General features: G+C 55.5%; 6 protein-coding genes across 7 annotated transcripts; 4 read left to right on the top strand and 2 right to left on the bottom strand.

Moving 5' to 3' along the window:
- Positions 1-525: 525 nt before the first annotated feature.
- On the top strand, positions 526-1,137 carry CKM354_000415900 (uncharacterized protein; the record flags this gene model as incomplete). Its single annotated transcript, XM_044799388.1, has 1 exon — positions 526-1,137. One exon carries the CDS (start codon positions 526-528, stop codon positions 1,135-1,137), a length of 612 nt encoding a protein of 203 aa, XP_044655323.1.
- Positions 1,138-1,679: 542 nt separating this feature from the next.
- On the bottom strand, positions 1,680-2,171 carry CKM354_000415800 (uncharacterized protein; the record flags this gene model as incomplete). The annotated part of the gene is made up of 2 exons (XM_044799387.1): positions 1,680-1,721; positions 1,773-2,171. 2 exons carry the CDS (start codon positions 2,169-2,171, stop codon positions 1,680-1,682), a joined length of 441 nt encoding a protein of 146 aa, XP_044655322.1.
- Positions 2,172-2,644: 473 nt separating this feature from the next.
- On the top strand, positions 2,645-3,445 carry CKM354_000415700 (uncharacterized protein; the record flags this gene model as incomplete). The annotated part of the gene is made up of 1 exon (XM_044799386.1): positions 2,645-3,445. One exon carries the CDS (start codon positions 2,645-2,647, stop codon positions 3,443-3,445), a length of 801 nt encoding a protein of 266 aa, XP_044655321.1.
- An 824-nt stretch (positions 3,446-4,269) lies between these two features.
- Positions 4,270-4,611, top strand: CKM354_000415600 (uncharacterized protein; the record flags this gene model as incomplete). Its single annotated transcript, XM_044799385.1, has 1 exon — positions 4,270-4,611. The coding sequence occupies one exon, from the start codon at positions 4,270-4,272 to the stop codon at positions 4,609-4,611; it is 342 nt and encodes a 113-aa protein (XP_044655320.1).
- A 2,350-nt stretch (positions 4,612-6,961) lies between these two features.
- Positions 6,962-8,641, bottom strand: CKM354_000415500 (uncharacterized protein; the record flags this gene model as incomplete). Of its 2 annotated transcripts, none has more annotated exons than XM_044799383.1 (1): positions 6,962-8,641. In XM_044799383.1, one exon carries the CDS (start codon positions 8,639-8,641, stop codon positions 6,962-6,964), a length of 1,680 nt encoding a protein of 559 aa, XP_044655318.1. The 2 variants fall into 2 exon arrangements, with proteins under 2 accessions (XP_044655318.1, XP_044655319.1); XM_044799384.1 differs by having other exon boundaries at positions 6,962-7,948.
- A 2,639-nt stretch (positions 8,642-11,280) lies between these two features.
- CKM354_000415400 (uncharacterized protein) lies at positions 11,281-13,393 on the top strand (the record flags this gene model as incomplete). The annotated part of the gene is made up of 5 exons (XM_044799382.1): positions 11,281-11,506; positions 11,880-12,000; positions 12,516-12,580; positions 12,773-12,858; positions 13,241-13,393. 5 exons carry the CDS (start codon positions 11,281-11,283, stop codon positions 13,391-13,393), a joined length of 651 nt encoding a protein of 216 aa, XP_044655317.1.
- Between the last annotated feature and the right edge of the window lie 82 nt (positions 13,394-13,475).

Genomic DNA, 13,475 nt, shown 5'->3' with positions numbered 1-13,475 from the left:
CAATATCTGCAGCCCAGATGCAAGCATAGTGCCGAGTGCAAGGACAACCCTCAGCTTTTGTCGTCGTCGCGATCCAGCCGGGCAATTCCCGCCTCGGAGTGTCCACGAAAGGATGATCTACACAGCTGAACACACGTGGAATCGATGTGAGACGATGAAGCTTCTCAAGATGAAGCTGAATAAATACACACACGGCAAGAAAAAACTTGTATTCTCCGAGAATGCCATATTGGCTGGGACAAAGATCGAACATCTTCGAGACGTACGATCGCCGCATCGACTTAAGCTTCTGGCGTGATTGACCATCGTCCTCGCTGGGCCGTCCATATCGTTCAGGCGCAGCCTTCTGTCGTGGCAGGTGGATGTGTAAAAATAATGTATGCAATCGATCTCTCGATCCACTTTTCTGGCTGCTCTTGGACTAGTGTCAGTACCCTATGCGGCACGAACTACATGTGTCAATAGATTCTAAGCTTGCCCTTAAAGGACCACGCCACAATACCAGTATCGCCGACACTGGAAGCAATGGAGCATGGAGAAACAAATAAGAATACAACGCCGCAACAAAATTCCATCCCACCGGCTCCTCCTCTCCCTCCATCCAACAATCTCCACAACAACAACGCAAGCATCAACCCAGCAATCAACCTAAAAGTCAACTCGAACCTACCTCCTTGGACCAGAGCTTCACAAGACATCAAAGCGGAACCTCCTCCCACAGGCCCCTACTTCTTCTACGGCACACTCCAATCACCCTCACTTCTCCGTGAGATCCTCCAACTTCCCTCTACCCCTGATCTCCATCCTGCTCAACTCACCGATGCTTCCTACGAACTGAAGCTATGGGGACAGTATCCTGCTCTAGTCAAATTGCCTCTGTCCAACAGTTCTGAGGCAGAGAGACCTATGGTGCAAGGCTCATTATACGAAGTTTCAAGTGAACAGCATGCACGAAGACTTCAGGAGTATGAGACCAAAGCGTACAAAGTGGAGAAATGCACAGTTAGTATGACTCTGCTGGAAGGTGAGGAGAGATTCGTCGACGGCTGGACATTTGTTTACTCGGGAGATGCTAGAGATTTGAGTGATGGGGCTTTTGATCTGGGAATTTGGTTGAGGAGGATGGGGAGGGCGTGAAGCACAGTATCTTTCGCGCGTCTCAGCCTTTCGTCAATCCTGACGACACTTTCTTTGGGAAGCTGAGATGGCAGGCAATGGAGCAGATATCTGGAGATGCCTGCGAACAAATCTCCCAGCACAGGCTGCAAGCGGTCTCCTCCGAGAAATGTGCGCTCAGTGTAGCTCAGACTCAGAGTTTTTGATGCGGTACTCTTCTGGCCCATTGGCATGCGGAAAGGCATTGAGGTGCACCCAGGATTCAGAGACACGAGTGTGTGAGATGATTTTCATCCCATCCCGCTTCAGTTACTGCCTCACTCCAATCTCTGTTCGCACGCAAGCAATCGAGCTGAGCTCTCCCTAATGGCATGCAGTGAACGCTTTGGCGGGAGATAGGGAATATCATTTACGTGGTAAGAAGAGTATTCATTCCAGTTCGTTTCAATATCTACATCGCTCCAAATTTCTATTCACGCACCAGCAACCAAGCAGAGCTCTATCTAGTGGCATGAAGTAGGTTCGCCTCACAGAGGCAGCGAAGTCTATCGCGATGCTTCCTTTCACTTCCAGAGAAATCGCCCAAGTGTCTTCACTCCACCATACTAAAATACCTGTCAGCTCTGATCTCATAACATCGTTCAAAGGCACCATACCAACAAGCCCCAAGCGGCAATAGGAGACCCCAAGCCCGAAACACCATCAGCATTGAAGTGAAACTCGTCCTCATCATCACCCTCATCCTCCAGCTCGGCACAACCTTGCACGCCGCGTGCCTTCAGAGCGGCAACCCGACGCTTCTGGTAGCAGAGATTGGCCTCGTCGAAAATCCCTTGATATTTGGCGGCGTCAAGTGAGGCGCGAAGTGAGATGGCGTGGGCCAAAGTGAGTGGTGTGATGCCGGAGGATTTTAGGACTTCAGTTCGTTCTTCGTTGAGGTCGTAGAGGTCGGCGAGCTTAGTTTGGGTGTGGCGGAGTCGTCGGTGGTAGATTGTGAGGACGAATTTGGCGTGACTGAGCTCGTTCTGGGTGGTTTCGATCTTGATGTGAGCCATTGTGAGGGACGTAGCGGAAATGGTTTGGCGAAAGTAAGTGCGAGCGCGAGAGAAGTGAGCGCGGCAGCTAGAAGGCGGCGGAAGTGAAGAGCTTCAGATGGTGAATGCTGAGTGCGGTTTTGTGTGCTGTTCTTGCTGTCAGGTATGTGGAAGTCAGTGATCAAGTTCAGTGCGAAGTGCATTATGGACGAGATGATATAGGGCATCGAGCTCAATAGGCCGGACGCTATTGTTTGCTCTGTATTGTCTGTGCACAATACAATTCTATCGCCATTCAATCCAGCGCGTTCCGTCGTATTGTCGTGTGACACATGAGGAAGTGACGTCTTGGGTGGTCCGCTTTGGCCAAGTGGAGCGCTGCGATTCACCCGCGCGTCGCGTTCTTAAGATTTCTTTGGCCATCTCGAACGCTCGACTTCTCAACGTCGCGCTGCCCACCAGTCACGGAGGCCACAGAGGACGGCCTCTTCAAGATGCCTCGGACACGTGTGGACACAAGAAACAACGTCGGATTCCAGCCTCGTCCCTCGCGGGCTCCTCTTGCAATGGATCAAGGCGCCGCAGACACAACGACAGCCGCCGCAGACAAGAGCGAAGGCGCGCTCGTCACCGCTGCTGAAGCATCGACCACGGCCAAGGAGCCGGCCGCAGGACCAGACGACCAGACTCCAGAGAAGCCGTTCGAGTTCCTCGAGCTGCCTCCTGAACTCCGCAACGCAATCTACGCACTCGTAGTCGAAGACCATCCGATCGTTATCCCACACAACCACCGGCGCCGAGTGAAGATCACATCTGGGTTGATTCGCGTCAACAAGATGATCCACGACGAGATTCGCAGCTACGCCACGCTCGAGGCTCCTGTCATCAGAGCCCAGGCTATTGACTTCTGCTTTGGTCATGTCATCACTTACCTCAACCGACTGGGAGAGACTCAACTCAAGCAGCTGGAGCACGGATCCGACATGCAGAGATCTACTGCTCAGACCATCAAGATCAAGCTCGTGTTTACAACATATTGCCCAAAGTACCACGAATTGGATCGCTGGCTGGACAGATTCGACGTCTCCGCAAAGAGAGCCGCCACTGTCCGCTTCGAGTACGAAGCCACCGAAGCCGACGGAAACAACTTCGAGTTGCGCACCTTCAGGGACAATGTCAACTTCACACTAGATTGGAGACTCAAATACTCGCCTGAGAGATCTCGCGCAGAGGCGGTGACAATCAAGTCCGCGTTCGAAGCGGCTCGTAAGCTTAGGGACACGACGCAGACCTAGGGCAGTGGTTCAAATTCCACGATGCTTGGACGGGGACAAGTAGATGTCTCCTCGCCGTTCCCAGAGTTGAATTTTGGCATGGAGGAGTTGGCATGAAGAGGTTGGTGCCTATCGATGGATATGCTCCAAAGCATGGTACTGGTAGCATGGTGTCTTCGAACTCGCCGCTGCACACTTCGCAGCATGCGGACCGAGTGTCAATAGTGCTGTGAATTTTGTAGGACATTCAATGCAACGCGCCTTGGAGTTGCCCATGTCATATGAGCTTTTTTGCGTCCTTTGCCATGAACATGTCGCCATCTCTTCTGCCCAGCACAGGCCTGACGTCGTCCTCGGCAAACTTTTCCAATGTGTCTCTGCTCCCCTGCAGTGTATCCTACTCATGCACAGCGTCGAGCATCTCTTCCTCTGCAGCCGCAACATCCAAACGCCTCAACCAGCACCGACGCGGCAGTGCGTCCAACCCGGAGGCAACACGTCCGTTCGCTTGCTTCGGACCGCCGTGATGCACATCTGGGAAGAGGATGCTTTCCCAGCAGCGCGTCACCTCCCGACAGCTAAAGCAGTCGGAAGGTCGTGGCCGGCAGTTGGCTAGAAAGACGAAGCGTCAGGAACAGTGCCGCGATGCAACGTGAGCTAGCGCCCGATGAGCCCCAACTAATCGGCCGTCTTCCACCATCAAACTTCGCTTAGAAGCATGACGGGGTTTTTGATTAGAATCGGCCTCCATCGGTGATCGACCGACGTGCTTTTCCCGCCAGAACGCGCTCCCGCACAGAAGAAACATCACCAACAGAGAAGTACTACTTGACAGCACTGCCATCATGTCGACATTCGGAGGACCAGGAGGCCGCACGACATTTAGCAAACCTACGCCACCGGAACGAGGCAGTTTCCCGCTCGACCACGAAGCAGAATGCCAGCCCATTATGAAGCAGTACTTGCGCTGCATCAAGTCCAAGCGCGGCGTCAACGATGAAGAGTGCAGACAACTCAGCAAATCCTACCTGCAATGCCGCATGGACAGAAATTTGATGGCACCAGATTCGATGCGCAACTTGGGCTTCGGAGATGAGGATGAAAAGCAAGATGCAATGAAAGCGAAGGTCAAAGCGGAGCTGGACGCGGAAGAGAGAGCAAAGCAGAACAGTGCAGGAAAGAAGTGATCCGACCATGCTCCAGAGAACCCACAAGAGCGAGAGAGAGTCGGTCAAAAGCACAAAGAGACAACAGCTGCACACCAAAAAGCAGGAAGCAAGATCCCAGCTCGGGCAGCAGAACACCACCACAGATACCCACAATCTCCAGCTCACGCTCGGCACTCGCGAACGCCATGATTCAAACGAGAAATGCCACTAGGAGGTGCCACCGCCTCCGTCAACACATCACACGACATCAGCAACAGCAGCAGGAGTGAAGAAACCCGCTCGGCTGGAACCGTGAGACCGACCACCTCGCCCCAAGCAAGAGATAAGCTGCAGAAACGCACACCCCAGCAACCGGCTTATCTGAACTACACGAAGGCGGTCTGACTTCTCAGACATGAGCATTTGGAATGATCTTCTTCTTTGAGAGCTTGCAGCAAATGCAACATCAACAAAAATTCGCGCGGCGGTCACCGAGCACTGGAACGCGGCAAGAGAGCTATCTTGTCAGGCGACGATATGTCGCTCCTAGGATGCGGTGAAGGAAAGATGGAAGGAGAACTTGTTGGTCAGGCGACAGAACCCGAGTGAGACTCGTGAAGACGAAGTGGCTTGCTGTGGCAGAGGAGCGGCAGGAGTGATTACCAGACACACGACCAACAGCAAGGTCCTCCACAACCACCGAAACTTGGGTTCCCCCAGCATCAGGTCTCACTGTTGGTCTCGGTCGCTGGAATTCGGGCGCAACGGCCATCGCCGTAGCGGCAATCGCCAGCGAGGCGAGGCGGTGGAGAAACAGAAACAGAAGCACACTCGCACGGCAGATTCCAGCAAAGCCGAGAACGACCAACATACCACAAGAAAATCCTTGACAAGGATGAAGCTTCACGGCGGACGACGAAATTACGAGGTGCTGAATGGCATTGTATCAGACTGCTACCCCCGAACCAAGTCGTGTCCAAGCATTTCACAGCCCGGACACAAGCCTCTGTGCTACTGTGGCGCTCTTGTCTCTGCAGAAAGAGAATTGACGGCATGCGTGACACTTGCTTGCGGATCGGAGGCTGGAGGAAGTGGTCTCGCCCTCCGGGCAGAACTCAAGCGGATCCTGTCTAGATTCCTTGATGGACTTCCGGAGCACTGCATCGCATGACAGGCCGATTAAGCAGGAGGACTCGGGCTCCGGGAGTGGAGGAAGTCGCAGCTACTATCCCTCAAGTGGCCATGTGTGAAATAGATCAAGCAAGCAGAGATCCCTCGCAGTCATGCTCGTGCACTCAAAGAAGGTGAAATGGAAGATTTGTCAGATTTATAGATTCATTCTCGGCTACCCATTAAACAAATGATGATGATGTTGATGATGATAAGTCGCACAATGTACCAGCCAGTCATGCCACAATCTTCTCTCCATTCAAAAGACAAGTAGTGTGATTTGAGGAAAATCTTCTGCCTTGCTCTCAACAATTTCCATCAGTTTCGTTTGTTCAGTGGGGGTCCATTCATGAGTCTCTCTGCCATGCATAATAGTGGTAGTGTTGTTGTCGTGTGTCGTGTGGTGCCTCGTCCGATGCAAGTGGTATGTCGAAACACATGGTTGATTGAACTCCCGCGCAAGCATGCAGAAACTCCCCTTGTCCCCATTGCCATTCAGGCATCGCAGTTTAAATCAAGAAAACACACAGTAGAAGGGTGTCTCAGTAACATCGTGACAAATCAAAAACTCCATGGTGACGCCTCGTGAAAGTGTGCCGCGTTTGTTCGCAGGCTGTGATATGTGTGTCGTGTCCGAGACGCCCGGCCCAACTCCAGTTATGCGCATCGTCTGAGCAGACGCCAGACTCCATCAGTGCATTTGCCGGAATAGGTATAAGCAGCAGTCGTCGCGATTGGGTAGCCGAGATCATAACCAAATAGTCGGAAGCAGTCATCAAAGCAAAAGCATATGGTGGTATCATTGGTGAGGAAAGCACAAAACCGAGAGATCCCATGTATCAGAATTCCGTGTAACCCTAACGCCGCTGGTGTGGGTGGGAGATGTCAAAAGCACTCGTAAGGTAACATCATTGTCGCAAGCAGATGCCAGCAGCAGGTATCGAGTGTCGGTGGAAAGGGTGGTTGCATTGTGACAGCAGCTGTCACAGAATGGTTCAGCACGTCCTGGTCTCTGTGTCCCTTATGCAAGGGGTGTAGCTCCAGATCAAGTGCTCGAGCAGATGTCGGTGTTACCCACCAGATCCGCTGGGATCTCGGCAGTTGGCGGGGCTTCGAAGTTGAGGAAGTGCAGAAGTGGATCCACATTGTTTTGCGCCTGCATTGGCGCCTGTGGGTACGCGAAGGTGTTGAGTTGTGGCAGGTAAGTGAAGTTGCCTCCCTATTGCATCTCCATACCAATACCAAACTCATCTTCCTCCTTGGGGTCGTTGTTCCAGTTGTAGCCTGCAGAGTCGTGCGACATACCGCTCGACATGCCACTACCGCCTGGACGGTAGCCTGGACTCAAAGCTGGGATCGTGAGGTTCTGCGGCTCGGAGTTGGCCACGCTGTCACCGTTGAGATTGGTGAAACCCGGCACTCGAAGGCCCGAACCAGGCGCCCGTGTGTAGCCAGTAAAGCCACCAGCGTCGCGGTGCTTGGTCAAGACTTCCAGGAATTCGGACGTCATGCGGAGCTCTTCTTCAGACGCCTCGAATGGCCACTGACCGCCAAGTTCCTGCACATACTTCTTGAGCTGCTGCTCTTGGCTGAGCTTGAGGTGCATGAACCAGACCATGTCTCGTGTCCAAGCCACGGAACCGTTCAAGATGTCGCCTTTGTTGGGACCCTTGTCTTTCTCCTCAAGCGGTAGACCCTGGGTGATGTTGCCAGCGGCTCTACGCGCTGATGTGCCAAGCAAGGAAGCGTTTGGCGGTGACATGCCCGCATTTGCAATGGATGGTGAAAGTGGAGCGTTGGTCTGCAGATGCTTGCGTACCTTCTCATCTTCGAGTCTGTGCTGTGGCACCAGTGTGCCGAGATCTTGGATTCGCTCATTGATGTTGTCGCGGCGACGACGCTCGACCATGTTGTGAGACTCGCGTCTCCGCCGACGCTTCGCTTCCTGCGTGGTGGAAGGTGCTCCGAAACCGGGCTCCATCTTCGTTGGTAGACTCGATGCAACCTTGTGATGGTGGGTGCCTCTGAGGACGGCCTCGATTTGTGGGTGCTGTGGCTGACCGTTTGGTGATGGGAATGGTGATGATTCGCCCCAGCTGTGACCACTTGGCGTGCTTTCCCAGCCGTTGCCCATGGAACTGTGTTGTCGGTGGTTGATTTGTTGCATGCCAGGGTGATTCTCATCGTTGACAGTCAGGTGTGCCATGCCCGGCGTGTTGGGTGTGGCAGGTGACCGGGAGTCACCAACTTTTCGGTCAGCGCTCATGTGAGACTGTCGGAAGCCTTGGGCTTGTGTCGGCAGGCTGTGACCAAACTGCTGTTGGCCCGGTGCTGCCCGGAACTGCCCGTAGTTGAAGTCGTTGTTGAAAGGCGACTGTATTGGTGCCCCATCGGGAGTGTGCGAGAATGTATTGGGATGCGACATGTGCTGCTGTTGCAGGAAATTCTGGAATTGCACGTCGCCACCGAACTGTGGCGTGCTGTCGATATTCAGGTCGGCCAATTCGTCATCAGCGATATACGAGGACGTCATGAAGTTGTTGCCGCCGCCGTTGGACAAATTCGCTGGATTGACGTTCATGTTGCCGCCTGACTGGGTCATGTGGTTGTGGTTGTTGTAGTTCATGTACTGGTTGGAATTGAAGTTGTTGAAGTCGTCTGGCTCAGACTTGATGAAGGGCGATTGCGTGCTCGCCATTTCGTCGTCGTCTAAGCCACTGTCAAAAGTGAACTCGATAGGTGAGTCGCGCTTGTCGTCTGCTTCCTTCGCTTGACTGTCGAAGGGCGGAAATATGGTCAAACTGTCTTTGGCTGTCGGGACACAAGTCAGCAATGCAATTCGCGGACATTGTTGGCCAAGCATCGACACGCTAGTGCCGCCGCGCGATAACGCTTCCATGTGGCGAACAAGGTGAGGTTTGAGCAGACCTCATGTGAAGTCGTGGGGAAGGGCAGTAGAGATATAGTGGCGACTTACACGATGCAGGCATTCCTTGGTCGACAGCTCAAGCGCTCATACGAGTGTTTGCCGTGGCTCTTGTGTCCGCTTTGCCTGGTGACAGCGCGAGACTATCGTGGCAATGCGCGCGGCCGGTGTCGTGATAGGCCGCGAAGAGACCGGTGTGTGTCCCTTCGGCCTTACTCTCTTGCTGCCCGCTGGTGCTGAGCGAGCTGTGGTGTGCGTGTCTGGGCCAGCAATAGGGCCGGACACGAGTGCGTCGCGAGCACGACGATCCTGTTCGATCCAATGGTCGATCGGGTTCGCAGTGCACCGCAGCTGGTTGCCTGGTGCTCTGCTATGACGCAGCGCTCGCGCGTGCAGAGGGCGGGCGGGGCGGAGAATTGGAGGAGGAAGGTGCACTGGACGAGGAGAGGAAGGTCAGCTACGTTCTGTTCTGGTCAAGTCATGCCAAATCACTCGCGGATGGCTGCAGTGGCATAAATGGCAGGTGCCGCCCAAAGCAGACATGCACGACAGAGACACGGCCCACAATGTCCTCATGCAACGCCAAGCACCGCCCCAGCTGGCTCGGTGCAGGAAGGCATTGACGTCTCTGAGGGCTGCGTCGGGTCGGCTTGCCGCGGTGGAGGGTGGGTGTATGCTGGGTCGCCGTCCAGCAATGCGGTTCTCGCTCTCGCCGTCGTCCTGTTCAGGCACTCTCGGCTGCCGATAGCGGGCGCGGGGAGTCATACACGGAGGCCGCGGACCAGCACAAACGCTGCAAAGAAAGGGAGACAAGGCACACTCACCGTCGCTGCTCCTTCGTTCGGTCGATGGCCTGCGGGCTGCCTGCAGTGGTGGGCAGGTCGCGGTGGCGATGGTTGGTGCAGCTCGCACGTGCAAGCGGATAGGTGCGTTGCGAGCTTCGTGAAGTCGAAGGGAGATCGGGGGTTCGATGCGGATCTTCTGGATCGCGTCCAGCTGTCGTCTTGTCGAACGCGACACCGAGTACCTCAGCGGCGAGGTCGAGGGTAATCACCCCGTGCAGCGCTTAACGGCGGCTCTCGAGCACAAAGAGGCAGCGAGAGAAAAGTGTCGCTGATATGCGCTCGTTTGTGCGACGTCGCGACAAAGTGTCGGTGCTGGGGGAGTAGTGTCGCGCTAGTGATTGTGAGGGGCAAAGCGCAGTGCCCGCAATGATCGGCCTTTGTGGGCTTGGTGTAACAGGACTGTCAACCTTTGTATCAAAGGACGCGGGCCCTGTGTGCCAGCAGAGGAGCGCGACAAAGGACGATGGGGGTGGGAGAGTGGGAGATGGGCGCGAGGCAGCGTGTTCGGAAGCCGGTGAGACGGTATGGCGTCGTTTGCGCTTCCGTGCAGGCTCGTCCAAATGGCGGTGCACGGAAAACGGCGATGTCGCTTGACGCGCTTGCTTGGGACTATGGGATGCGATTCGCGTATGTCAAGGTTGGCTGTTCGGCTGAACGTGGTACGGGGCGAGCAGCGGCCAATTGCGACAAAGTGTATCGGCTCGGTCAGGGAAGCAGGATGATGATAGCAGCAGCAGCAGCAGCAGCAGGACCGGCGGCGACACGATGCGGCGGAGCGTTGTCCTTTGTATTCTATCGCCCTCGCCGCCAAGGCCTCCTCCAACGACCGCTACTTGTGAACGGCTGCCATCCTGTTCCACATCTGCCCTCCCTCACGATGACCAATGAGTCATGTTGGCCTCCACTCCCTCCGCGCTCTCTGCACGCAGCGCCCGTGGACGCGTCCCAGGCTGCTGGAAACGGAGCCTCGCTTGCCGGATCTTGGTCCATCGATGGTGGTCGTCGTTATGGGAGCTTCAGCCACAACCACAGCAACGGACATCACACACAATGACAGCTCGCACACGCCGCGCCACGCCCTACATTCTTGACGCCGCCGCGACGCCCGCTGCTTCGGGCTATTGCACTGGCTGCGCGGCCTCCCAGGACCAGGTGAGATGGAGCCCTTTGAGCGCGAGGTGAAACCGATCATCAGTAGCCTCGCTCGCGGCTCGGGCGAGAGCACCCACCTGCTCGCTGCCACCTCCATTCGTCATAGTGGAATCGAGCAGGATCGGTATGCACATCACCCTGCGCACCAAGCGCGAACTCTGTCACGCCCCTGCCTGCCCTCTTTTTGTCGCTGCGAGCTGCGAGCACAAGTGGGCTGCGAGCGTGGGTGGTGCTGTTCGGCTCGCAAACACCGAAACGTGCTGCCAAGCCTGCTGCTTCCGTCCCCGACCTGTGCTGTGCACCTCCTGGAGCAGCAAGTGCAAGCTGCCGTCGACGGCTCATCGCCATCCGCCAACATCCAGCAACCACCACAACACAATCTTGCTGCCTCGACGGCCCAGTCACATCATAGTGTTGCCATACCATCGCCCACACCACCGGCCGGCTCTCCACAATTCACGGCTGCGCCCCCAAGGCAGCACAATACCGCTGATCTCGCCATTCAAGTACACCGTTCGACCCTAGCTCAGAGCTCGCAAGCTCTCCACCGAATCTCAAACACGCTACGAGCACTGCACAAAGACGCGCAGAGTCCATTACGACACCCTCATCGCCATGGCCTCCTCTTCGTTCCGCGACAGCATGAACAGCCTGGGCTGGTCACGCCGCGCTGAAGAGCCCGTCAACACGAGCCAGCAGAATCCAATCTTAGGCACTCTATCGAAGCTTAATCCATTTGGAAGCGAAGGCTATGTAAGGCTGCCTACTACGGAGGGCGAAGGGCCTGGCGCACCACTGCCCGCGCGGACACGAAGGGAAGAGGAAGAGGCGTGGTTTGCGCGTAAGTCATGATCACTGCACACCCATCATCTGGCAAACATCTTCTCGCACCGCTGCCCCGTCTGCCCCGTTGCAGCTGTGCACTGCTACAGCACAAGGCACCTCACCGCGTGGGGGCGCTCCGGCACTATGTCGCCCTCACAAAGGACCGCACGTAGTCAGTCTCGGCCATGCACAGCATCGCATATTGCAGCTGCACCGGCGCGTTGCAAGAACCTGCTGTGTGATCGAGTGGAGTTCCTGCATCAGACTCCGACGTGCATGCGCCGCACAGGTCTTGCACTTAGCCTGCTTTCCGCGGTCATTCACGAAGCTTGCCCAGCCATAGCCAGCCGGGTAGTCCAGCCGAGACAATGGCTAACTCGTGCTCACAGTAAGTCGATGGGACCGTCTCCTACTTTTCGGTGGCTTAAATCTCGCTGCCATTGCCTTATTCGTCGTTTGCTTCACATTGCTGCCTATACTCAGCCTGAGACCGCGCAAGTTTGCCATTCTGTACGTACCTCGCTCTCTTTGGTATCTTCGTCATTACAAGCACTTCCCCCATGCCCAGCAAAACTCATCCCCTGCTCGTTCGCGAGAGAGGGTGTACGACGGTCCCGCAGTGCCGACACTCTTCCAAGTATCGACACCGTCACTGCCGTCATCACTTGACGCATCGAATCAATATTCACCATCCGAGCCACGAGGTGGGCGTTCGCAGTGTGCCAGAGCCGCGGCCACTTATGCACTGTGGATACGCCCGCCTGACCATCAGCTTAGTGCATCTGGGGTGCTTGCCGCAGCTCGAACGAGCACTCCTCCAGCCGCCCGCTGCGAAGCTGCTCTGAAGCTCACGTCGATCTCCTGCACCTCGTTCATCTATTCTGGACTCCATCCTGGTTGCGCAAGAGTATCGCCCAACTCTGTTGGCAATGCTCGACCGCCGGGCTATACTAACGGCACCAAGCGCATCTCGCACATACAGCACGATAATGTTGCTGCATGAAAACACGCTAACTCGTGGTCAGATGGACGATGGCTTCAGTCCTCTTCTTGGGCTCGTGGGCGGTCATGATGGGGCCAGTGGTCTATGGTGAGCAATCGTCCCAAGTTTATTGCTCCCTCCGCCACAGCTTTCGTCGCGTGCGCGTGCTTGAGCGATCAATCACAGTGCGCACACGGGGGCCTGTGGTATCGCGGAGTACCTGCCTCGCGGAATCGCATCTCTTGCAGCCGGAGCGCATGGGCATCACTCCATCAGGCGCTCGCTAACCGAACGCGACAGTGCGCCATCTGGTCTCCCAAGAACGATTACCATTCACAGCCACCTACTTCGGCAGCATAGCGCTGACGCTGTACTTTGCGGTCGGAGTAAGTCCTGCTTTTCTTTCCGGGTGCCGTTCTCCGGAGATTATACGCCCGTCGCCACACCACCACAACAACCACATCCAGGACGTCTTTGCGTCATCAACAATATCTTTGTTGCGCGGATGCGATGTCGATCATGCGGTCGAACTACTGTCGACTTGTGGCGCTAGCCTCCAACCTGACCAGACCCTGCACCCTCCCGCACCATCCCGCTCGACCTTCTTATCCTACTCGCCTGCCCTATCTCACACCCCTTCCCTACTTCGCCATGAACGCGAGCACTCTATCATGCCTGCTATTGATCGCTGCAACTCCCTTCATTGGCTATGCTGCGTTCCGGACGGCTCACTCGAATACTCGTCGCTGACACATTCACTTCGCACAGCTCCGCAGCACCATCTTGACACTATTCACATCAATCGTCCAGATCGTCGCTTTAGTCTGGTACCTCGTGAGCTACTTTCCAATGGGATCACAAGGTCTACGAATCGCGGCACAATTCGGAGGCAGCCGCATCAGCGCTGCACTCAACGGCTAAGACGGCGCGAAGCGATGCAAGCAGCAGATCACATATACATACCACCACACGCGATGAAAGAGCGTAGTAGCGTATGTATCAT

The sequence above is a fragment of the Cercospora kikuchii genome (genome assembly GCF_019650295.1).
Source record: "Cercospora kikuchii DNA, contig_00002, whole genome shotgun sequence".
Classification (NCBI taxonomy): domain Eukaryota; kingdom Fungi; phylum Ascomycota; class Dothideomycetes; order Mycosphaerellales; family Mycosphaerellaceae; genus Cercospora; species Cercospora kikuchii.
This window is presented reverse-complemented; position numbering and strand designations above follow the sequence as displayed.